The sequence below is a fragment of the Rhincodon typus genome, chromosome 7 (assembly GCF_021869965.1).
Source record: "Rhincodon typus isolate 14 chromosome 7, sRhiTyp1.1, whole genome shotgun sequence".
NCBI classification, from domain to species: Eukaryota; Metazoa; Chordata; class Chondrichthyes; order Orectolobiformes; family Rhincodontidae; genus Rhincodon; species Rhincodon typus.
Genome location: NC_063338.1, coordinates 61,700,086 through 61,725,785, shown reverse-complemented (window position 1 = coordinate 61,725,785; position 25,700 = coordinate 61,700,086). Strand labels below are relative to the sequence as shown.

Here is a 25,700-nt window from a genome sequence, read left to right as displayed (position 1 = left end):
TGTCTGAGGAAGGGTCACCGGACCCGAAACGTTAACTCTGTTTTCTCCTCCACAGATGCTGCCAGACCTGCTGAGCTTTTCCAGCAACTTTGTTTTTGTTCCTGATTTACAGCATCTGCAGTTCTTTTGGTTTTTATTTACCACAGTCTAGAGGGCAACTAGGGACAGGCAACAAATACTGGCCAGCCAGTGATGTCTACGTTCCACGAATGAACAAAACAAATTGGCCTCTGCTATCCACATGCCATCAGGCTCATTTCGAAACTACATAAAATAGAATGTTTTCAGCAAATGTTCTTTTTAATTATATAACCACCTTCCTAATAATTCATATAACGTCATTTGATCACGTTCAGTGCCACTAGCTTTTATGTTGGACATGATATCTACCACCACACCTACTCCCCCTAAAACTTTTCAGTTTGAACGTATGTCACATTCTAGCTTGTTAAACAATAACTTATAGCATTGGTAACAGAGTATAATGTCTCAAGCTGTTTTGTAGGAGCATAAACAGATAAGATTTAACACAAAACCATATTAATCACACCATTTGTAAAGAAGAGCACCAGATTGGACAAAGGTGAGTTTTAAGTAGCATTGTGAAGGAGGACAATGGAATGGAGATGTCTAGGGAGGAAATTCCTTAAGGCCATGACAAGTGGAAAAAAGGAGCCAGAGTTGTGGATTGTCTGGTTCATGCTTGCTTTGATATTAATGGATAAAGCATAATTTTGTGAAAGTGTGGCATTTTGAAACATTACATCACTAAGGTTTTGGAGTAGACCAACCTTGAATATTACATCCGTTTTAACTGGTAAATGTTTAGCAGGTACACAATTTTTCGAAACTTTGGATGACGATTAGAATGAGAATTACTACAATTGACTGCCATTTTTGTACAAGATCTTTTGGAGCTGCTAGATTACAAATTGTAGAGTGCCAAGACCACTGTTGAACCTAAATTACTGCTTGTTTTCCAGTTTAATACCTAATTATTAGAGCATATGAATTATAGACATAAACTTGTTCCTTTTTTTAATCTAGTAAAAAAGAAGTTTAAATATACTTATCTTATGAGAAGGAACAAGCCCTTTATTTTTTGGTAGTAGTCAGTTGATTGCTACACTTCTAACCAACTTATTGACTGATTAGTATTGTAACTGACTCTGGTTTAGAGATGAGGTGCGATAAGTGAACCTTCCACTTTCTCTTTTTAGCGTTCTAAGCAATGCTATGTACTTGCAAATTTTCAAAGGAATAGTAAAAATTAAACTTCACTAATCTCATTTTAATAAGAAGGAGGGGACCCCAACTCGGAGCCAGGACAGATTTTAATGTATTATTTACACTAAGGATCATCAACAGCTCCAGCAGATTGTGAGAAAGTGGAGACCCAACTCCTTTAAAAACCAGCTGGATGCTTTGAGAGTGCTAGCATTGCTTTTCTGTAAGGCCATCAATGGGCTTATTTTCTCACTTATGTACATAGTCTCAAAATGATTTGAGTTCTTTTTAGAATACTATGTTTCTTTTCCACTGGGTGTAGATTCAGCCTGATGGAGGTAATGTAGCATGAGTTGGATAGAGGAAAAGTATTTGTTTTGCTTTGTAGAGTGCAGTGATTCTATCAGAACTTTTGGATTTCTAAACAATAAAAGATAGTCCTTGGTTATTATTCAGAAGGTTTAGCAAAATGTTGTAATGCACTTCAGCCTGTCATATGATAATTGATTAAATTTGCCTGTTACATGGAGAAAAGATTTTCATTTATACAAGAGATAGTAGGAACTGCTGATGCTGGAGAATCTGAGATAACAAGGTGTAGAGTTGAATGAACACAGCATAGTAATCACTGCACTCTACAAAGCAAAACAAATACTTTTCCTCTGTCGAACTCCTGCTATATTATCTCTATCAGGCTGAATCTACACCCAATGGAAAAGAAACATTGTATTCTAAAAAGAACTCAAATCCTTTTCACAATGTGTTTTGAGCAACTGGCTTTTCAAACTCTCTGCCACAACATGCTTTGCAGCAATGAAGTACTTTTTGAGTGTAGTCATTGCAGGAAACGCAGCACCTGCTTTGTGAAAAGCTGTGTTAGCTACAAAAATTAGACTAGCTGCTGTAGTGATACTGATGGAGGGATAACTAATAGAAGATCAGGGCAAAATTGCTTGCACTTTAATATATTGCAATGGATTCTTTTTAATGTACTCATGTAAGCAGGTAAAGGCTTCAGTTAAACTTCTCATGGTGCCTGGTGGTATTTAACTGTGCAGCAGACCTTTGTCACTGCATGGAAGTGTCAGCCTAGCTTGTTTGAGGGGGGGGAAAAAAGCAGGTTGGGACTTTTTAAAACAAAAATCAACGTGCTTTAATGTGTCAACACACATGTTTAATTTATGACCTCAACACTAATATTCTATAACCCAAACTTTACTAAAACACTGCCCAAGCTTAGTAAAAAATGTACAGTCGAGATTCTGGATACGTATCCAATTCAGGTAGACATATGACTTTTTATCATATGTGCCCCTTGTGGTATGTTGAAATCCTAATGTTGGAGTGAAGGAATGTACGTATTAGCTATTTATTGAAATGCTGGGGACAAAATTGGCTATATTGTTTTTTCTGAGATCGAGGAGGAAGAGATCTTGCCTTCTGGTGCTATATCTTCTTGAGAGAAAGGAATGAATTTAAACGTGGATTTTTTTTTCAATTTGAAGGTGTGGCAATACTCCATTGAATAATATCAAGTGGCTTATTGTTATAAAACTTAGATAGCACATAGCTTTGCTGCATTATGAAACTGTTTTTTATTTTTCCTTAATTAGAGATTAGTTAAGATTTACTAAGGCTTGTAAAGGAAGTTGAATACCCAGTTATATTCTTTACTTGGTATAATAAAACAGAATTTTACACATTTTATTGTGCTTTTACATTTTTTTTGAGCTGAATTTTTTTTCTTCCATTACAGGAATGAGCTTTGCCAATGGCAGAGTAAAATGTCTTCCAAAGAACAGTGTACATCTAATGCAGAGCAACTCCAAGATGCTGCTAAACTGAAAATTCAGGAGATGCAAGGTGACTATTTTGTGAAGTGTTGTCGCCTGCAAAAGCAAGTTGAGCAACTGCAGCATGATGAACAAGATATGCAGGTAACAGAGTTGACGGAAACTAGTGTTTTAAGACTTCAAACTCATTCTTGTCTCGGACTGTGAGTGATCACTTTGATTTCTGTTATTCATGAATGTTCTAACAGTTATTTCAATGATTAGTGCAATTTAAAAAAAAAACAACAATAAAACTGACATCCGATTCCTTTACACTTCCATCCCCTAACAGGATGGTCAGAGTTCAGAGGCAAAAATAGAAATTGCTAGAAAAACTCAGCACGTCTGGCAGCATTGGACCTGCTGAGCTCTTCCAGCAGTTTCCATTTTTGTCTCTGATTTACAGTGTCTGCAGTTCTTTTTGGTTTTTATTTGGTCAGAGTTCAATTTTTTTTTTGTGAAGGCCCAATTTGTCACCATTTTCCAACCACAAAGAGGAGGGTGGTTGACAAACTACTGCTTCCACTCCACTCACTTGCCCCAAGAATAAAGTTGCATCTTGTGTGACTCCAGAGTGGGGAGAAGCTACGTGGATCATTGCCTAACTTCTGAGATGGTGTTTTTTTTTAAATCCCCTTTCAAGGCATCATTGGAGACTGTCCACATCATCATGATCATCATAGAATCCCTACAGTGTGGAAACAGGCCCTTTGGCCCAACAAATCCACACCGACCCTCAGAGCATCCCACCCAAACCCATCCTCCTATAACTCACCTAATCTACACACCCATGAACACTACGGACAATTTAGCATGGCCAAACCACCTAGCCTGCACATCTTTGGACTGTGGGAGGAAACCAGAGCACCTGGAGGAAACCCACGCAGACACGGGGAGAATGTGCAAACTCCACACAGACAATCACCCGAGGCTGGAATCGAACCCAGGTCCCTGGCGCTGTGAGACAGCAATGCTAACGCTGCCAGCAGGGGAAATTTAGGTGATGTGATGTGTTTTATCTTCGTTATGGGGACATAGTGCAGTAAAAGTTGAAACACTTTGGATGGAGTTCCACTTCATGTGCTCTTTTGCTGCCACCCCTTTCCTGAACAAGTGCCAGATTCTTCCGAAGAATCTGTGGAAGACCAAGCCAATCAAGATTTGTGATACCTTGTAAGGCCGTGTATAAAATATCCCTCATCCTGTTTAGGACAGCAGAGACGTTCGCACTCCAGAGTCTGCATTGTCCTGGTCATCTCATTGCTTTTTGTGGTGCGTTGCAGTCTACAAAATAATTTACTACAGGCACCTGCATACGTCAACAAACCTTTGATGTAATTAGTTGCAGCAGACATTCTGAGCCATTTAAAACAGAAGATGAAGTATGACTGGGATCTTTTCTTTTATTTGGGACATTAACATTTTAGCGATTTTTTTTGAGTTAGTTTTCAGCTGCACTGAAGTAGACAAATTAACTAGAATTTGGTCCTCTAATTTTTAGTTATTGTTTTTATTAATAGTTAATTGTGAACTCAATGTATCTATGACACAGGATTTGCTTCAACAATTAAACTTACTGCAATTCAGATTTATTATTGAAACTTATGCTTAGTCATTACACACAGAGGGTCTAAATTAAACCATGCTATACTTTTTTGTGATTTACATCTTGTATGTTATTATGAGCATTTTCACCTGCCCATCAGATACAGCTTCAGCAGTTGAACCAAAATTTACAAGAGAAAGAGAAAACAATTGTGCGATTGAAGAAAAAGTTGTACATGATTGTGACTGAGGAAGAACAGCACATTGAACGACAAAATAAACTGTTCCTACAGTTTAATAAGCTGACTACCAGAGCGCAGACTACATCAAATAAAAAGTAAGGCTACATGTTTTTTTGGCACGGTGGAAGTAGAACATATTATCCTTTTTCACATCAGTTGGAATGATTGGTTATTTGCCAATCATTCAGTTCTCTCCAGGTTATGTCATATAGTTGATGTCTGTGTCACACACCTATTTGTAAGGTGGCATCTCGATTCTCTGTGGACAGAGAAAGAGTGCATGTTTCAAGTCCAAATTAGGCCACAGATGCTGCTAAACATGTTGAGTTTCTACAGCACTTTTCTTTTAATTTCAGATCTCTAGCATCCACTGTATTTTGCTTTCATATGGTTCACTAATGCCCTTTAGAGAATACAGTCTGCCATCCTGGTCTGGCCTACTTGCAACTCTAGAGCTACAGCAATATGGTTGACTTAACTGCTTACTAGACAATGTGGGATGGGCTATAAATGTAGGACTAGTAACACTGACATCCTATAGACAAATTTAAAGGTGAAAATGATCCTAGATGGAGAGCAAGTGGACATAGATTTTTGAGAAATTATCAAAAGCAAAACTTATGAGGAACTAATTTTTCAAATAACTGGTTAGGATCTGGAATGTACTGCCTTGGAGAGTGTGTTGGAGGTAGGTTCTGTAGAGGAATTCAAAAAGGAAACTAGTTTGTTGTTTAAAATTTAAGAAATTGTAGCATTATGGGGAGAAGGCAGGATGAATGGCACCAAGTGAGATGTTTACTTGGAGCATTGATGCTGGCACGATGGATCAAATGGCTTCCTGTGCTGCATTTGTATATTTGATTCTGTGGAAATAAAAACAAAGTGATGGACCTTGCACTTTTTTTGGCCAGGCATTGTTTAGTGACACCTGCATCTATGGGCAACTAAGCATGTGTGCTAATTTGGAAACTCCCATGATTCCAAACACACTGTGACCATGTGAGATTTAAAAGTGATGTCATGGACAAATGTAGTACTCTGCATACACAAGGAAGGTGCACACTTTAGAAATAGAGTTCATTGATGGTGAGAGGGGATGCTGGATGTGGGGAAATCCCCATGGTTTGAGGAGGGAAGAAGGTGCAGTAGCTGGGATTGTGGGACAAAAAAGAGGGCCCAGGACCCAGAGGTAGGGGCAACAGGGAGGCCGCAGGAGCTCCACTCACCCTTTTACCGTGCTGTCTCTGGCTGTCTCTCACCCCCCACTCTCTCCTCTATTCTCTGACAGTATTTTCCATTGCCTATGGTACCCCATGAGTATGTATGTTTTATGTTTTCTGATACCTTTTTTATTCATGCATACTGCAGCATTTTTGCTTCCTGAAGTAAACCATTGTTTGCCATGATCTGAAACATGAATTTATATGCAAAATATTTTGTATAGCCTGTTGAAAGTCAGTAAAATACTGCAGATGCTGGAGAACTGAAATAAAAAGATAATACAGGAAGCACAGTAGGTCAGGCATTCTCTTTTTGGTTCCAATATTTCTGGTTGACCTGTTGTTAAGGTCTTCTTTCCAGAGGCTAATACATAAAAGTAGCTTCCACAAAACAATAGAGCTGCAGAAAGCTTGTTCTAAGGGATTGCACATCTTTCTTCTTATTGTAATGAGGTACAATGGATCAATTCCTAGGTATTAACCTTGCTAATAGTCAACCTCTGCTATCTATTTAAACATAATGCTCTTCCCTTATGAGAAAGCATCTAGTGAACCTTTTAATCAGGAACTAACAACTTTCAGGCCTGGCCTCGAGAATAAAATAAGCCTGTTTGGTCTGTTTTCCTTCCAGTAGGAGCTATTAATCAGAGAGCAAAATGCATCTTTCACTCTCTCAGTTCACAGCTCCAAATCAATATTGATAAAAGAATAAAAATAATGAAAAGTCAGTCAGGGCCTTAGTACCTTTTATTGTAAGAAATGATTTTGCAACATTCCAAGTGATCTACGGTGTTTTTGTCTTGCTTTTTGTATTCAGTACTCATGTGAACCCAGACTATAGCTTGCTTCCTATGTTTTGCGTTACTATTGTTGGGTGTACACAAATGAAGACTTACTTTGTGTAACTTCTGTTCATAACACTTTTGTGTACAACAGAACCAGCTGAAATAAAATTCCAACATGTGTGTGATTTCAAAAATAACTTACTTTTAATTCTTTTGCATACGCAGAAAGTGTCCTCAGTTTTGTAGTCTCAAGTCTTCACTATTTTGACAGAAATCGGCCAGAATTATAATATGTTCAGTAAAACAGATAATGATATGAAATGTAGGTTACAGTGTGTTTGTGAAGTAGATAACTTCTGTGAAAACTGAAATAATATAACTACCAATCTATTATCCTGAGTCTGATTTTCAGTTATAACTGAGAATTAACTTGTAGGTTAATTATACCATTTAGAGTTGTTGTACCTTTTCAATGTATAATGTAGTTATCATAATTTAATTGGTTTTGTGAAAAGGTGACTATGTATATTGAGTAGTGCAATTTATTTGTTTTACATGAACTCAGGTAAAGCCTTTGACAAGGTCCCATATGGAAGCCTGGCCCAAAAGTTAAGAACGTTTGGGATCCAAGTTAAGTTGGCAAACTGAGTCCAAAATTAGCTTACAAATAGGAGACAAAGGATGATCATGGAGTGATGTTTTTGTGATTAGAAGTCTGTGACCAGCAGTGTATCACAGGGATTGGTGCTGGGACCCTTGCTGTTTAAGTATATTAACAACTTGGATGTCAATATAGGAGGTATAATTAGTAAGTTTGCAGATGACACAGAAATGGGGAAGAGGATGGTCTCAGGCTTCTGTCTGATATTGATCAGCTGGCAAATTGGGCAGAGCAATGGCAGAATTTCAGTAAGATGATGCAGTTTGGGAGGCCTAACAAAGGAAGGATATACACAAGTCCATAGATTCCCGAAGGTGTCAGCACAGGTAGACAGGGTGGTGAAGGAGGTTTATGGGATGCTTGGCTTCATTAGCTAGGGTGTAGAATATAGGAGCATGGAAGTCTTTTTACAACTTTATAAAACATTTGATTAGGCTACAGATGGAATGCTGTGTGCAGTGCTGGTCACCACACTATTGGAAGGATGTGATTGTTCTGGAGAGGATGCAGAGCAGATTTACCAGGATGTGGCTTGGGATGAAAAATCTCAGTTATGAGGACAGACTGAGTTTGTTTTCTTTGGAGCAGTGGAGGCTGAGGGGGGAATCTAATTGAGGTCCACAAAATTGAGGCATGTACAAAGTGTATCGTGAGAATCTTTTCCCCATAGCAGATGTTAGGCATGATGTGGAGGTGCCGGTATTGGACTGGGGTGGATAACCTGGTGTTGTGACTTCTGACCATGGCAGATGTGCCTAGGACCAGAGGGCATATGTTTAAGGCAAGGAGTAAGTGGTTTAGAGGATATCTGAGAAGAATTTTTTTTCACCAGATGATGGTGGAAATATGGAATATGTTGCCTGAGAAGATGGTGGTGGCAAGTACTCTCTCAACATTTTAAGAAGCATCTGGTTGAAAACTTAAATTGCCATCGGCAATAGGCTATGGACCAAGTGCAGGAAAATGGGATTAGTGTAGTTTGGTGCTTGTTGGTCGGCATAGACAAGGTGGACAAAAGGGCCTATTTCTGTGCTCTATGGCTGACTCTAAAATTACAGTATTTGAGTGGTATTGGAAATGACCAGATGCTTTACTGGTTTCGTTTTGTAATGGGTCCTTTTATTTATCATAGTACTCGAAAAAGTGTATTTGAAGACATTCCCAGAGAAAGAAAAGAGCAATTAGGAAACAATAGGAAACAGAAATATTCAGTCCTGGATGAGATCCCAGAAGGCAAGGTATTGATAAAGGTATGATTTGAATAAATTACGTTTGAGATTCAAAACGTACGGGTTAATTAGATGCTTACAAACAGTTACTTTACGTTAATTCTATTTAAAAAGTACATTTTGATCATTCAAGATACCAGTTTTTAAGAGTTATCAAGAAGGATAAGGAAGTTTTGGCTGTAAGTAATTGAGATTATTGTTACATCAATTTTATTTGAGTCATAGAATCATGAGGAGTTTATTCAGCTCATCATTTCTGCATCAGGAGAAATTGTTGGGAGCTTGTTAGGAGCTACAGAGTTAATCCTATTCCTTGGCTCTTTCCCTGTCATTGGCTAATGTATCAAATTCCCTTTGAAAGTCGCTATTATTGTTACATCAATAATATTTCCCTTTTTAGATATGTTTGCATCGGTCAACAAAGATCTGACTTCACTAATCACACTTTCCAGCTTTTGGCAGATAGTGGATTCTATCATGATGCAAGTAAATATATAAATACTGGAGGCCACAGAGGATTTGAAAATTGCTGCCAGAGCCCTGATATCTTCTTTCTTGCCTTCCTTAATGACTTTTGATACATCCAATCGGAGTCTGCAGATTTATCCACTTTTAAGGCTGCTAAATTTGCTAATACTTCCTCACTATTTTCATTTCTTCTGATATTTCACAGCCCTCTATCATGATGTCTATACTGGCATCATACTTTTCCATTGTGAAGACCAATGCAAAGTATTCATCGAGAACCTTGCCAACATCTCCCAGGTCCACCATCAAATTGCCCCTGTGATGCCTAATGGCTGAACTTTTTGCCCAGTTATTCTCTTGCTCTTTATATATTTAAGCGACCCTTCGATTTTCCTTTAATCACCTCATTATTGTTTTCTCATGCACCTTCTTTCCTCTTAAGTTTCTCTTTCGTTCCCACCCCTGCACTTAGCATATTTATCTAGCAACTCTACCCTAAACTTCTCTTTTAACTTAATCCTAATTTTTGTGTCCCTTATATCCAGGATTCTTTGGATTTAGTCACACCCCTTGTCCTTAGGAGAACATATTTGCCCTGTACTTTATAACACGGGTGGAGCTGGAGGAACACAGCAGGCCGGGCAGCATCAGAGGAGCAGGAAAGCTGACGATTCGAGTCGGGACCCTTCTTCAGCTTTCCTGCTCCTCTGTGTTATTTCAGCCTCCAGCATCGGCAGTTCTTACTATCTTTTTGCCCTGTACTTTGCTATTTTGCTATTTTCTCCTTGAATGCCACCTGCTGCTCTGCCATTTTATCTGAAACTAACCGTATCCAGTCCATTTGGGCCAAGTTGTTTATTTTCTTCTGACACATTCTAGATTGTACTATGTAAGTGTACAATTCTCCTCAAATCCCAACATCAGATTTCTTTAGCTATTTATATTGCTGCAATCCCTGTAGAGAGGGATAACCATGTCCATTGTTTATTAATAAAAGGAAAAATTTCATTACAAAATTTTACGTTTGAAGACCGTGTAACAAAAACTACAAAAAATTGAACGTTTCTCAATTTGCAACTAACAGACTAAAATAAATAAAAGGTATGTTCTCATTAACACAATCAAAAATGCTTTATGCTACATTTGTATGTCACACCACATTCTCAGTAGTTATATACCCTTGTGGATTATATCCCAAACTCCACCCAGATTTCTAATAAAATCCCTTCTCTTTGATACACCAGTGCAAGTTTTTGAATGTCCTTTGCAAAATCCCTTCACTCAGTCTCTTGTATCGTTGAGCTGACTTCCCATAAATGGGCATCTCCTTGGTCTTTAAATCACTGTAAATCCAATCCCTGCAAATGGGCTGCATTTTTCACCAAAACAGTCATCTCATTCTCTCTGTCTCTTTTTTTTTACCAAAATGTAGAGGTTCGTATTTATCTAAATAAAAATTTCATTTACTTGCGACCAGAAAAGGCTCTCAAACTTCACTTCTAGACAACATAATCCACCCATCACCACCATTCTGCTAACCTGACCCCACCTTATCTACAGCTCCCCTGCCACCAACCCCACCTTATCTGCAGTTACCACTACCCCCCCTCATCCATCTCTAAAGAAGGATAATACCTGAAACGTTGACTTCTTCTCCAGATGCTGCCTGGCTTGCTGTGTTTTTCCAGCCTCCTGTTTATTTATCTTCCTTTGTTGTACCTCCCAACTGCCACCTACTGGATGCAAAAAGATACCTTTAGAACATTGGGAAAACTCACGCAGAAGGCTATTTGACACATCATGCTCATGCTGACCTGGTTTTGTAGAACTTTCTAATTTATATTCGGCCTTCTCCTTAACACTTTTTTTTTTTTGCCTCTTCTTCCTGACCCCCCCTCTTTTTTTTTTTCTTTTTCCTCCCACACCCCATCACCCCACACCACCCCCACCCCGGAATCCCCACATCACCACACAGCTACTTAATAGCCTTATATCATTTTACAGTTTGCTTGGAATGCTACTCATAAATCTGCATTGATCACCCTTTCAGGTAATGTATTCTAGATCAGTAATTTGCTGTGTTAAAAGAAAATGTTTATTCATGTTGGTTCTGGTTCCTTTTCTAAACACACTAAATTCCTCTGTTTACCAGAAGAATTTTCCCTTATTTACTCTATCAGGAGTACCTGTAATATCCTTCTTTTGAAGACAGTTAAGTAGAACTCAAACTTATTAATTTATAACTGAAAATTGAAACAATTCTTATTTCACCATAAGAAAGCGAACTGTGGGGGCACAGTGATGGAAACTTTGAAGGATTTTGTGCAAAACTAGAAAAACAAAACTCAAAGGCCCAAATGTAATCTTATGAAATTATCAGCTAAACATTTGAAAAACTTAGGGGTGACCAGGCAAGGGCACAGGGGCAGTTGATTGTCAAACAATGCAAAAGGGAATAGATTAACTCAACTGGGGGAGTAACTTGGATAAAATGGTCTGCATATCAGTTCATGTCAACTTGAATAGGATAAGTGAACGGGCAAAATATCTTACTATTTTCCTATCTTTTTTGTTTTAAAACAAAGTAATTTTTTTTTCTTTTAGGCCTGTGAAGACCATTTAAAAGGAACAAGCTACAGAAATCATCAAACTTTTAAGAAAAATCAAAATTTTCAAGTCATTGAAAGGTGAAAAAACTGAACTATCTTTCCTCATTGATAATGTATGTAATGACTGAGAAAATGTTGTGTAATTTTATTCAAAAATTCTGCTTCATTGCTTTTAATTCCACAATTTGCCAGTGACAACTAATCACACATCCAATTCATACTTAAATCCTTACAAATATATTTTAGTTCATTCATGATTTTCTTTATAGTAGTTCAACAGTTAAACATTTTTCTTCATTATTTAAACTGAAAAGGCCCTCATTTACATTTTGCCATGCTATATTTTAATACTGGTATATGGTGACTAGCTTTATAAAACTTCTTTTATGTTTGACTGAGCCACCGGAAAATTGTATTGTTCATTCGTTCACCCACCACATCAAATTAAAGTTTTATTCAATTGTTACAACTAGTAATATTAAATTTAAAGAAGACTATCCTTTATCTGATCATTTTTTACTTGCTCTATATTATCCATCACTACTTTGTTTGCAATTTATGAAGTTCCAAAATGAATTTAATATGTTTCCATCATCTGGCTTGAAGGAGCAACCAAGTCAATCTTTATAGCACATTACAAATTTGTAGTACAACAGCAGCTATATGAGTAAACACCTTTGAGCTACTCGAGGTTAATAAATATATTCTCTCTCTCTCTCTCTCTCTCTCTGTCTTCATGAGGTAAATAATTAGGTCTTCAGTGAGCCCAGAGCACAAGTTATACAATATGACTTGGTTAACATGAATGAATGTGACAAATTATCTTTATAAACTGATTTACGATGTATTGTGTAAAGTATATTCCCTACTTCGTTCAATGTAATGGAAAGAATAAGCATATAATTTTTAAAAATATGCATTCTAATTTAGCCAAAGCACAATTTGTAATGCAACTCCTATTTGTGAAATGCAATTTTTCAATGTGCACCGTCCCTTTAGAATGAAGAAGACATAGTGAGGGGTAAATAGTTTTACATTTCATTTTTTAATCATAAGATCTCCAAAAAATAATTAAAATATAAAGGCATGGAACTAGTTACCTGAAAAGGTAATTTTTTTTGGTGCTGCAGAGTGATTAGCTATAATTAGGACTTGTGTTTTTTTTTGTAAAGTGGCACTTTATTGGTATTAACAAATCAGAATCATTTCTGGAAATTTCAATGAATATCTATCAAGTAGAGCAACATCACACTGTTGCATATTTTCAATGCCGAGTCTCTCAATAAGATAATGGTTTGGTGAAGGTTCCTGAGGAGTAGGCAACTGAAGGCACCAGCTTCCTGTTTTCTATGTTCAACTATGCATCTGTGGTTGCTGTCAATTTACACTTTAATTTTGACAAGTACTAAAAGCCTTACTGTTATTTTTACTGTAAGATTGAGAGTTCTGAATTTATTAGTTGCTTTACAGTAGGATACTTGATTCTTTTCTTGAAGTTAAATATGGCAGATACTAGAAATTGGAGATGAAAACAAAATGCTGGAAACTCTCAGCAGGTCAGGCGCTATCCATGGAGAAACAAGTAGAAATAATCTTTCAGGTTAAGGACATTTCATCAGAATTGGGAAAAGTGAAAAACGTTTTGAGTAAGTGGTGGGTGGGACAAACATTTTCTTGGCCTGGTTTTCTTTCTTCCCAATCCCTCACTCGTTTACTTTGTTTATTCATGCCAATTGAAGAGTATTAATATTTTTCAGTTATGATGCAGACTCTGTCTGAAAATGCTGCTTTGCTGAGATACCTCTTTGTATTTCATCATTTTCTGAGATTATTTTCTTATGATTGAAGCCCATTTTTTGTTTAAACCATCAAGGATGTTTTATTTATAATGTTTGGGATTTAGTTTCACAGGTAGCAGCTGTCACGCTGAGAATGAAGAAGAATTTATCAGTGCTAAGGTTGAAGCTGTAGATTCCATGCAGGAAGCTGCCTGTAAAAGATTACTCGAGGTATTGGGGTGTATTTGTTCTTTATTAGTATTCAGTGTCTGAAGTGCCTTAAATTTAACTACATGGTTGATTCATGTCATGATATTAGCAAGTCATTCTTGCTTTCTACTGTATAGAATAAAATTTCTTCTCCATCTGAAATCTTGGTTTCAGAGCCTTTGATGTTATCTCTGATGACCCTTTCTTCTGCCAGTTGAGCACTGTCTCATGTCAAGTGTTGCCTCAGGTATTTCTCCCATTGATGTTTGCTGAATTCATGCTGTTTCTGAATCTGTAAAATTTAGGCTGTCACATGCAAAATAAAAATTGACCTTCTTAATTTTCTTAATTTCCAGTGCAACAGCTATAACTTAGAACACGTTAAGTCAAAACTAAAAGGCCATGAGTTATAGGACACTGTTTCTTCCACTAACCCTTTTGATATTACAGTTGTTATCTGCTGCCTGAAAACTTTGTGAAATGGAAGCTCCTTGGAATGAAGAAAAAAAAAAATGAATTTACTATTTTTATTCTGTGTTGGAGATGATGGATATGACACTTTTTTTTATTTTTAGCAATGTAGAAGTCAATATTACTACCTCTTTGTCTAAAAAAAGGTGTGGGGTGTGATTTACTCAGTATTAGACCCACTATATACAATTGTTGTTATTACTGGCTTCCTAAAACACCTCTGTTATAGAATGGATATTATATTGCTAAATCATGTGGCAGAAGAAAGGTCGGGGTGATCCAGTGGATTGGCTGTGTCCTTTTGTACTTCAGACCTGGATAACGAAGCAACCTTTTACTGAAGTGCACCTGGCATTGATTAACAGACAAAGCAGAGAATAGGGATAAACGGATCATTCTTGGGATGGCAGACTGTTACTATTCTAGTGCTAAGTCCACAGCACTAGACTTGAATCTGACAGTCTGGAAACACTGAATAAGTATTTTACATCGGTGTTTACTGTGGAGAAGAATATGGAAGATAGAGAATATGGGGAAATAAATAGCAATATCTTGGAAAATTGTCCATATTACAAAGGTGGTGGTTCTGGACATCTTAAAACGCATAAAGGTGGATAAATCCCTGGGACCAGATCAGGTGTACCCTAGAACTCTGTGGGAAGCTAAGGAAGAGATTGCTGGGTGCTGTCTGAGATATCATCAATAGTGACGGGCGGGGTGCCAGAAAACTGGAGGCTGGCTAATGTGCCACTATTTAAGAAAGGTGGTAAGGAAAAGCCAGGGCACTATAGACCAGTGAGCCTGACATTAATGGTGGGCAAGTTGTTGGAGGGAATCCTGAGGGACAGGATTTAAATGTATTTGGATAGGCAAGACCTAATTAAGGATAGTCAACATGGCTTTATGCGTGGAAATTGTGTCTCACGAACTTGATTGAGTTTTTTTTTTGGAAGAAGTAACAAAGAGGATTGAGGGCAGGGCGGTGGATGTGATCTATATGGACTTGAGTAAGGTGTTCAACAAGTTTCTTCATGGTAGACTGGTTAGCAAGGTTAGATCACATGGAATAGAGGGAGAACTAGCTGTTGGGATGCAGAACTGGTTTGAAGGTAGAAGACAGAGTGGGGTGGTGGAGGCTTACTTTTCAGACTGGAGGCCTGTGACCATTGGTGTGCCACATGGATCATGCCACATGCTGGGTCCATTGCTTTTCTTAATTTACATAAATGATCTGGATTTGAACATAGGAGCATGGTTAGTAAGTTTGCAGATGACACCAAAATAGGTGGTGCAGTGGACAGGAAAGAAGGTTACCTCAGAGTACAATGGGAATAGACCAAGGATTGGCAGATGGAGTTTAATTTAGATAAATGTGAGGTGTTGCATTTTGAAAGGTAAATCAGGACAGGACTTGCGCTTAATGGTAAGGTCCTGGGGAGTGTTGCCGAACAAAGAGACCTTGGTTCGTAGTTCCTTGAACGTGGAGTCACAAGTAGACAAGATAGTGAAGGAGGTGTTTGGTATGCTTGCCTTTATTAGTCAGTGCATTGAGTATAGGAGTTGGGAGGTCACATTTTGGCTGTACAGGACATTGGTTAGGCTGCTTTTAGAATGCTCATGCAATTCTGGTCTCCCTGCTGTAGAAAGATGTTGTGAAACTTGAAAGGGTTCGGAAAGTATTTACAGGGATGTTGCCAGGGTTGGAAGGTTTGAGCTATAGGGAGAGGCTGAATACCCTGGAGCCTCAGAGGCTGAGGGAGTGACCTTTTATAGAGGTTTATAAAATCATGAGGGGCATGGAAAGAGTGGATAGCCAAGGTCTTTTCCTTAGGGTGGGGGAGCTCAAAACTAGAGGGCATTGGTTTAAGGTGAGAGGGGAAAGATTTAAGAGATCGAAGGGGCAACTTTTTCATGCAGAGGGTGGTGCATGTATGGAATGACAACATTTAAAAAGCATCTAGATGGGCACATAAATAAGAAAGCTTTAGAGGGATGTGGGCCAAATGGGACCAGATTTATTTAGGATATCTAATTGGCATGGACGAGTTAACTCCAGAGATGGCTGGATTATGTTTGGAGGAAAGATTGAGGAGACTGTCTGTATTTTCTCTAGAGTTTTGAAAAATGAGGGATAGTCTCATTGAAACATGTTTTAGTACATTTGTTCATAGGACGTGGTCATTGTTGATTGTGCCAGCATTTATTGCCCATCCCTACTTTCCACAGACGTTAGTTCCATCAATCATATTGCTGTAGGTCTGGAGTCACGTGCAGAGGAGACCAAGTAAAAATAGCAGATTTCTTTTTCTGAAGAACATTAGTGAACCAAATAGTCTTTTTTTAAATAAAAAATGGCATGCGGCAGTTATCAGTTATGATACGAACCCATATCCTCAGAGGTTTGACCTGGCGTGACTATATAACGAAAGCACACAATCGCAGAGGAAAGAGTAGGCCATTTCGGATAGAGATGAGGAATTTCAGCACTCCGACCAGTAAATCTTTGAAATTCTGTACTTCAGAGGGGCTGCTTAAGCTCAATCATTGAGCATGTTCAAGACAGAAGTCAATAGAATTTTGGATACTAATGACATGAAGTAATATGTAAGATGTGGGCAGGTGGTATTGAGTTAGGTGATCAGCTGTGTCTTGAAGTAAGCTTAAAGTGCTGAATGACCTACATCTGTTACTATGTTTCTATTCACTCTTAAACCCAAAGAAAGTTGATGCCCATTTATTTATATAATGCTTAAGGGACTATGTTTATTATGTTTTATCATCCAGTTTTGTTTCCTTTCTCAAGAATATTTGCAAAGAATTGGGAGTCACTGATGTAAATTATCTTCTACCTGTGGTTTGTGAGAGGTCTTGGTTCACAGCAGCTCATTCCAGACTACAGAAGGTAAATTTCAGAATAAAATTTCATACACTTCTCCTTTTACTCCAGACTATTTACATGTTTTTTTTTTAAAAAAAAAAATCCTTGTGGGGTGTAGAGACTGACAATGGGTAGAACATGTTGCATAAATCAAGGAAATACGTGGAGTATTTTTGTCAACCAATTAGATCAATAATGTTCATTTAAAGCAGTATAAATGTGACTTGGATCTCTATTAGGCACTCAACATTGTAGCAGAAACTGACTTCAGTTCCAAGATTCTGCGGAGTCCAGACAGGTAGAATGTTTGATTAGAAAAAAACACGTTACTTACTGCCATCCTTCAACCACTTCAAAATGTTAATTCTAAACTTCACCAACCTTTTCACTTGTTATTGTGCAGAATTGATCTGTAATGATCAATTAAGGATGGAAAAACTGCCAAAAGGCCAGATCTTACTGATTTAAATATTTTAGTCTCCATAGTCCTACAAGACCATAGACTACACTCTCATTAGAGAGACAATTGGTGGTTTAACCTGAGGTTTAACCTAAATTTTATACCGGCTTTGGCAAACACCTCACTAATAGCTACAGTTCAAGTAATATTGCCGCTATTTTCTTGTTCCGCATTCACTAAGATGGTTGATTCTCAATGCAATATTCCCACTTTCTCCCCATGTCCTTGATGCCTTTAAAATCTACGAACTTGTGTCTATCCCTTTCCTCTAAAATGTAGAAATCTCTCTCTTGGATCTATCTATTCAATCATCAGTTACCTGTTTATTTTTTTTTGCCATGTAAATCTGTTTACCTATTTGCATAATGCTTTTAACATGCTTCTATGAAAACAGTGCAGGAGAGTAACTGCTTTTGCATGACTTTCTTCAAAATATAGTACCTTGGGACAAGCATGCGCACTCTCATCCTGGTGGGTGGGCATTTAGAATTAGTTGAAACTTGCCAGCCATTTAAAATTGTGATCATAAGAACTCAATTTTGTTTTAGTAACTATACTAGCTAATTCTATAAGAGACAAGAAATTACAGGAAAGTATGTTGAGGTAGGTAGAAAATGAGTCTGCCTTTCTGTTGTAATTTTTTATTTCTATAAATGACTCCAATGGGTGCAGCAATTTGACCTCCGGATCAGGGCTGAGTAATCATTAATGCTTGTGCTTCTTTGACTTCTGGAGACTTTATATGTATGCATTTCTCCAACTGTTTTGCCAATAGGATATTTGTGTTAAAAATTTTTAATCTAGTAATTGATTTAGGCGTTATACGACAAGTCTTGTTTGCTGAGACATTGATAAAATCATATTGCTAATAATTTATTATCACCTTTGTGAAATAATGAGGGATAAGGATAAACCAATTGTTTACATTTCTAGGGATGTAAGAGTGCTTCACCGCAAACACTGGAGGCTATTGTATCTCATTTCCAAAAACTGTTTGATGTGAGTTCTCTCAGTGGAATCTATCCTAGAATGAATGAAGTATATTGTAAACTTGGTGAGATGAACAATGCTATGAAAAATCTCCGACAAGTTTTAGGGTTGGGTAAGAAACTTAATTTATGTACTTTTTATGGGTCTCATTATGATATAAAATTAAATGTAATAATGTTAGGGGAGGTAATGGCCTAGTGGGATTATCGCTAGAGCGTTGATCCAAGAGACCCAGATAACATTCTGGACCTAGGTTCAAATCCTACCATGGCAGATGGTGGAATTAAGAATCTAATAATGACCGTGAATCCATTTTGGAAAAACCCACCTAGTTCAATAATGTCCTTTAGGGAAGGAAATCTGCCATCGTTACTGGATCTGGCCTACGTATGACTCCAGACCTACAGCACAGTGGTTGACTTTCAGCTGCCCTCTGGGCAATTGATGATAGGCAATAAATGCTATCTAGCCAGCGACGCCCTCATCTCATTAGTGAATAAAGAAAAAAATGTAAACTTAGTACAAATTAAATGATAGCTATCTAAACTTTAGTTTAATCTTATTTAAGTAATTTTAACATTTTATTTTCTTGCAATAGTATAACTTTGAAAACTTCCAACTACTTTCCAGCTGAAACCACACCACCTAGTGTGTTAGTAAATATGATTGGAAAACTGTGTTCTCTTGTCAATGCTGACACCTACAGGCAAGTGCAGCGACTTCTGGACACTCAGGATGTAGACAGGTAATGTTTTTGTCATCAGTTAACACTTGTATATGGTTTAACATTTATAGAATCATAGAATCCCTGCAGTGTGGAAGCAGGCCCTTCGGCCCAACAAGTCCACACCGACGCTCAGAGCATCTCACCCAGACCCATCCCTCTATAACCCACCTAATCTACACATCCCTGGGCAATTTAGCATGGTTAATCCACCTAGTCTGCACATCTGTGGGAGGAAACCGGAGCACCCAGAGGAAACCCACGCAGTCACCAGAGGTTGGAATCGAACCCGGGTCCCTGGCGCTGTAAGACAGCAGTGCTAGTCACTGTGCTGCCCTACGTAATCTACATAGCTTCTCATTGTAGAATCTTTGAAAATAAATTGATTCGCTGTTGGCATTGTAAACATTTTAATTTCTGCAAGTTTATATTTTGGTAGTAATTTCATCTGCAAAAATCCCTGTTGAGGTTTTTTTCCCCCCTTTTAAAGTACTGTTGACGATTAAGCCTACATTATCTGTTGACCGATACAGGAGTAACACCACTGAGCCAAAGCTAATGCCAATTCTTTTAAACATGGTGGAATGGTTTTTGTCACCAGCATTCCAACTTCCAGTAATTGATAGCATTTAACATTTTGGAAATGCCAAACTACATGCTACCAGCCTAGACCAATGTTATTGTGTTCTTGAAAGAATTTGCTGGAAGCAGTACAAAGGACATTGTTGTATTATTGATTGGTTGCACATTGCTATGTAAAAGGACCAGGAGGATTGGTTTTTCACTGTCCATAATCAAATGAACATCAGATGACATAAGATATACAATCCCCTGGGAGTGAATGTGCAGTACTTAAGCATATTTAGTGCTTTGAAAGACATTTTATTTTACTACTTCTTTTAAAGCATAATCACTAAATTGGAAGAACATGAAGAATTCTTTCCAGTATTCTACACTGTTTTTAAGGACTTGCTTCAGATATTGGGTAAGAACTACTCATATTTTACCAATTCCAGTCAAATGTAGGTTTTTGTATGAGATTCAAATCCAGAGTGGCTAACGTCTGTGTTGTAACCCTGTATTTATCATAGGAAATCCTAAAAAGTTAGAAAATTACATTGACATTTTAAGCATTATTTGGACTTAACACTGTTGCCTATTCAAATTTGTGCCATGCTTCTTTTGTTTCAGAGGTAGACAGTATGGATCATGTTTTACCAGCAGTCTCTGCACTCAAGCTGAAAACCAGATAAAATAAAGCTCAGCATAATAAGCATCTCTAATGGAAGCCACTCAAGTCTTCAGTTTTACAATATGTTATAAGACTGTACATTTTTTTCTATTTTTGGACATACTTGGTAAAATAAATTTAATCAGGTTTGTGAAACATTCTCTTTGCCAGTCATTTACTTAACTTTACTTCATGTATGAAATGTTCATACCTGATTGTGAGCAATAAGACTTCACAACTGGGTCTCTTTATTCCACCAAACTGTAGGAAATATCAAAAATTCTGCAGAGATGCAAATCTTAAAGCAAGTACTTCTTGATTAATATGTGATAAGATCTTATGGAAGAAGCAGTATGAACTGTACCCCTTCCATCCATCTAACAATCCAATTTCAGACCTTATTTACCTTGCCTGCTGAAACTTTTCTTAGGGACAGTTTTCACTGACTGTCTCCATGTGCAAAGAATGAGTAAGCTCCCTGGATTAGCCACAGAAAATTTGAATGGGTTATGTCACTAACATGGCTGTAGAATCTGATAATTGAACCTTTGAACAGTAACTAATGGCTTGGAATATCAAGCTTTGTAGGTTGATTACATTTTAGTGACTAATCACTAGAAAGTCAGGTTTTTGTTTGTTACATTTATTTAGTGCCAGGAACCGGATCAAGTAAACATAGTTGTTTATATGAAATCAGTTTATTTACAGCAGCTAATAAATAGCAAATTATAATTCAGTGGCCATGCTCAGTCATGAGCATATTCTTTAAAGCAGCATACTCTAACCAACATCAAATAACATATTTACAAATGTAAACACTTTGATAAAAATAGACCTGTTTTCCTTAATACAAGTGTTAACTGGCAATATTTGACCAATTCTTACATTATTTTCCATAACTCACTATTTGGTTACCAGACAATTCCAGCTCCATTAGTAAAAGTACCTTGTACAAAGTTGGTTTTTCAAGCCAGGAAACGTATGTAAAAATTAAAATCTTACTAAATTAGTAGCAAAACAAGTTAAATAGGATGTGGGGAAATAATCAATTAATGCATGCACCCAGAGTACTAGTACAAATCAACTTTATCTAGTGTATAAGCTGACATCAGGAATGAGATTTTTAACATTGTTCATTCAGAAAATTAAAGAAAATGTTTGCTACTGTCAATTTCTCTCAGTTCAGTGAGTTCAACACAAATGGGTATGAAAGCCAAGATGAGATTGTTATGGCACATAAGCTATCAGATATTTCCTTAAAGATTGAGAGATGGGAAACTAGAGGGAGAAAGAAGGATCTGAGTCCACGTACACATTGGTAAAGTTCATGAGATTTTAGAAACCACGCAGTAAATGTTTTTAAAATCCCGTTATTTTAAATGGGATAAAACACCGGACAGGCTACTCACAGGAAATGCCCAAGATTGACCACGGTTATATTTAAAGATTGTGGAGCAGGTTCACAAGGTTTACTCCTGCTGCTGCATCTTGTGATTATTCAGTCCCCTGACCCTATTCTACTATTCAGTTGGGTCTTACTGATCTGTACTTCAGCTCCATTATTTGGCTTTGATCTACATCCCTTTTTGCCAATCAACTCATTTGTAACATCAATTAGCTAAGGATTTCCACCAACCGCCCCACACAACCAACAGCCTTGATTGGACCCCAGCTTGAATACTGTATATCATTTCAGGCTTTACACCACAAATGATCACTGTACTTTCTCTAAAACCAATAATATTGGTGTTTTGAAGGGCTAAACTGAGGATAGGTTGCTTAACCTCAAATTGTATAAGCTTCAGGTATGTAGTGATTTACTTTAGATTCTACAAAAAAAGGATCTTATAGTGGACTACCAAAAACACTATCAAATCTCTAAATTCAGGACTGGAAGTGGGAATGTAGATTTTTTTTTCCTTCAGAAGGCTTTGGCCCTGGTTTAATGAAATTTGCAAGACTTTACTGTTGATCTTGGACAAGGTTGTTGAGGATTTAAAGTGCAGGACAATTTGAATTACATTTCTATTAACCTATAAATACAACTGACTAGGGAGATCGTCCCTGGGGGCTGGAGGGTGAATAGTGTACTGCTTCTCTGTAGTGCTATATCCATAAAGCTGTAGCTACTTCATTTGAATATAGCAGTGATTACAGCACCTGGCTTAGTTAAAGAATTGACCTTTTTGGACATGTAGTTAAGAAATTTAGGCATATACACAATTCTGTTTCTTGCAATGTGGTCATCAAGTCTTAACAGAATGCACATTCAGCGATTTAACATGAAAATACACAGATCTTCCACCAAACAAAACCACTGAATATCAAATGAGCTTCTGGATTAATAGCATTAAAGGTTTTCTGTCACTTTGCTTGGCAATCCATCATTGGTCAGTTTATACCTATGAAGATGACAAAAGGAAAATCAGTAAGATATTACAGGAAACAAACAAATTTTCCACATTGAACATTGCAAGTACATTTTTAATCTGACACATTAATCAGAAAGATGTTTGTTAAAGCCACACTCATCGAGTACTCACTTCAATATTTCCCCCGTTCAAAATTGTAGTTAGTTAATGTCAGAATGGACATATTAATTGGCAACTGCAGAATTCAGAACCATTTAATTTTAAATTATTGTGCACTACACTGAAGACACTATTGGATGTTTCACAAAATTGGTGATGTAAATTTTGAACTCTTCTTCCCCACACGTCTAGCCCAACCAGGTTACTTAACTCATTTACTAGTATTGATTCCAGGAAATTAAGAAAAAGGGATCTAATTGCATGATAAACAGATCTGAATCACAATGTTCTTGTACGTTCATTTCAATTGCACAAGATTAGTAAGAAATCAGGTTTATATTTTAGGACTAAATGAAAAAGCAGTTGACTGTTGTGAATTTCAGAATAAACTCTCCGTAATCTGCAGTCCTTAGTTTAATTACACAAGTGAAACTGATATTTGGATTGTTCTTGTATTTCTTCTAAATCAACTAAAGACAGACAATAAAAAGCAAAATTGGCTATATAGTAATTTACACCATTGTGGCAGGAGGGGATGAAGAACAGGCAATATGGTGATTTGGAAATACTTTAAGAGGTCATTGAAGTAATACTTGAGTTTAAAAGTTTTTGTAAAATATTTTAGTTTGTTTTTTCTTTTAAACAATTGTATAACAAAAAATCTTGATGATTACTTAAATATTTAGACACAAATAAGGAATACATCTTACCATTGTGTAAAACCTGGGGTTAATTTATCATTTGGGATGTCAATCAAAACCTTAAAAAAACACAAAATAAATTAGACTATAATCTCCAATTAGATTTTATCTATGGTTGATTTACACTGAAAATCAAATGCTACAGAAACATGGATTTAAAAAAAAATCCCAATACTGAGGTTACCTTGGATAGAAGAATCTACGCATGAATATTTTTGCAGTAAAGTTTCAACAATTAAAGGAAAAATAATGAGTCACATAGCAAACAATCTTGCAATGGCTAAATGCAGCAGAGAGTGGACAACTACGAGACACTAGTCTGATTCAGAATTCTGCCAGTGTATGTGGAGGGTGCTGCAATGTCTGTCCTTAGAGGTGAGCTGGAGCAGGGGTACAGCATGCGTTCCAACTTCTGTTCACTGTTCAGTGATTCTTGCCCATAATAGCAAGTGGAGAGAGGCATCAGGCTTTGCTGTAAGCAGCATACTTCTCTCAATTCAGACACTTAGCAAGATTTTCATCTTCGGTTCAGGAAGTGACTGCAAGCCTGACTTCCAACGTGAGCCCATTCACCCAGTTTTTGGTCTCAAGGATTTGGGTGTACGCGGAGGTCTAGCCCAGCACCTGTCAAGGTGACAATGGACGTGGGTGGATGACAAGGCCAGTGGATGGATGGCCTGACTCAATTTATTAGAACTTAGGGTGTGTTGAATATATTTCCCCCTTGCCCCCCCCAATAAAAAGGAAGTGGTGAATACCTGATGGCTTTATAAGCCAGGAACAGGAATGAGGGTAGATTCCTATAATTTGTTCTAGAATGGACAAAGGCATGAAAATCCAGCTCTCAAGTGAAAAATAACCATCTGCACAGGATTCCTCAGGGTTGTTCAATCCATGAAACCATCTAATGTAACTTTCTACCTTTGATACAAAGTACGTTCATACAGAAGAAATTTGAGTGATGTATTGAAAATTTCCTATGTAATTTAGTTTTTGCTACGTCAAATCTGATGCGATTAAGTTGGACAATGAAAGCAAAATTATGCACAAAATTATTCTATAGGCATTTATTAACTCGTTAACTAAATTTGATTTGTAGTAGGTGTGAAATACTGATCGTTCTGCAGTTTCTAAACCATGTATATGTTCTTAGCAATAAACAACTGTTCATGGAATGCTAAGAACCTGAATATATTAAATCATATTTTGTGCAATCATGATATCTAGAGATCACTTACCTTTCCAAGTTCTTTCCTCTCATGGGATCCAAATGACCGGTTGTTCTTTACAGCAATATCTAATTTTCGTTTTGGAATGTCATCTATTGAAACTGTAAACTCAAATCTGAAAGAGAGGTGCAAATGAAACTACAATCAGTACTGATTTAAATAAAAAAACAACATATATTAAGCATATACATGCTGAGAATCCTGGATACATTCTACATACTCTCCAATCAGTCATGTCCTCTCCATCTGGATCAAATACAGGATGGAAAACTGGGACTCTTGTTGCTATCATGGAAATGTAACTTGGCAGCCTTTTAAAAGATAATAGCCTTGCAAATTGATTGTAGAATTAGTCATAAACCCAAAATTAGTTTCAAATGATTCAGTGTTTAGGTATTCAAAATTTACTGTCAATCAGAACAAAATTTCATGCCACTTAAGCACGCATGTCTGCTTAATTCCATGGGTTATGAAGCAGATACACAGTATACTTTTGCCTATACGTATACTTACTTTTCATCGTATTGTGGATCCACAGTCTTCTTTTTGACATGTGTTCTTCTCCGGCCTGACCAGCTTTTGTCAGGAAGAAGGTAAAGCCGTACATATGGATCTGATCCATCATTTGAACAGGATATCAGGCTTCTGCAGTACAAATATCAAGCCCATTCAAATTAAA

General features: G+C 37.2%; 2 protein-coding genes across 2 annotated transcripts in view; one reads left to right on the top strand and one right to left on the bottom strand.

Moving 5' to 3' along the window:
• Positions 1-20,718, top strand: part of cep70 (centrosomal protein 70) — a 37,655-nt gene extending 16,937 nt beyond the window's left edge. The window contains exons 6-15 of the mRNA XM_048599056.1: positions 2,984-3,164; positions 4,766-4,941; positions 8,645-8,762; positions 11,814-11,896; positions 13,722-13,827; positions 17,081-17,179; positions 18,549-18,717; positions 19,236-19,350; positions 20,235-20,314; positions 20,521-20,718. Coding sequence (XP_048455013.1) covers positions 2,984-3,164; positions 4,766-4,941; positions 8,645-8,762; positions 11,814-11,896; positions 13,722-13,827; positions 17,081-17,179; positions 18,549-18,717; positions 19,236-19,350; positions 20,235-20,314; positions 20,521-20,582 — 1,189 coding nt within the window. The 3' untranslated portion in view covers positions 20,583-20,718. The remainder of the gene's footprint in view (positions 1-2,983; positions 3,165-4,765; positions 4,942-8,644; positions 8,763-11,813; positions 11,897-13,721; positions 13,828-17,080; positions 17,180-18,548; positions 18,718-19,235; positions 19,351-20,234; positions 20,315-20,520) is intronic.
• A 464-nt stretch (positions 20,719-21,182) lies between these two features.
• Positions 21,183-25,700, bottom strand: part of LOC109918857 (extended synaptotagmin-3-like) — a 98,552-nt gene continuing 94,034 nt past the window's right edge. The window contains exons 19-22 of the mRNA XM_048599227.1: positions 25,535-25,666; positions 25,031-25,136; positions 23,802-23,851; positions 21,183-22,962 (exon numbers count right to left, since the gene is read on the bottom strand). Of these exons, the coding sequence (XP_048455184.1) occupies positions 22,911-22,962; positions 23,802-23,851; positions 25,031-25,136; positions 25,535-25,666 (340 nt within the window). The 3' untranslated portion in view covers positions 21,183-22,910. The remainder of the gene's footprint in view (positions 22,963-23,801; positions 23,852-25,030; positions 25,137-25,534; positions 25,667-25,700) is intronic.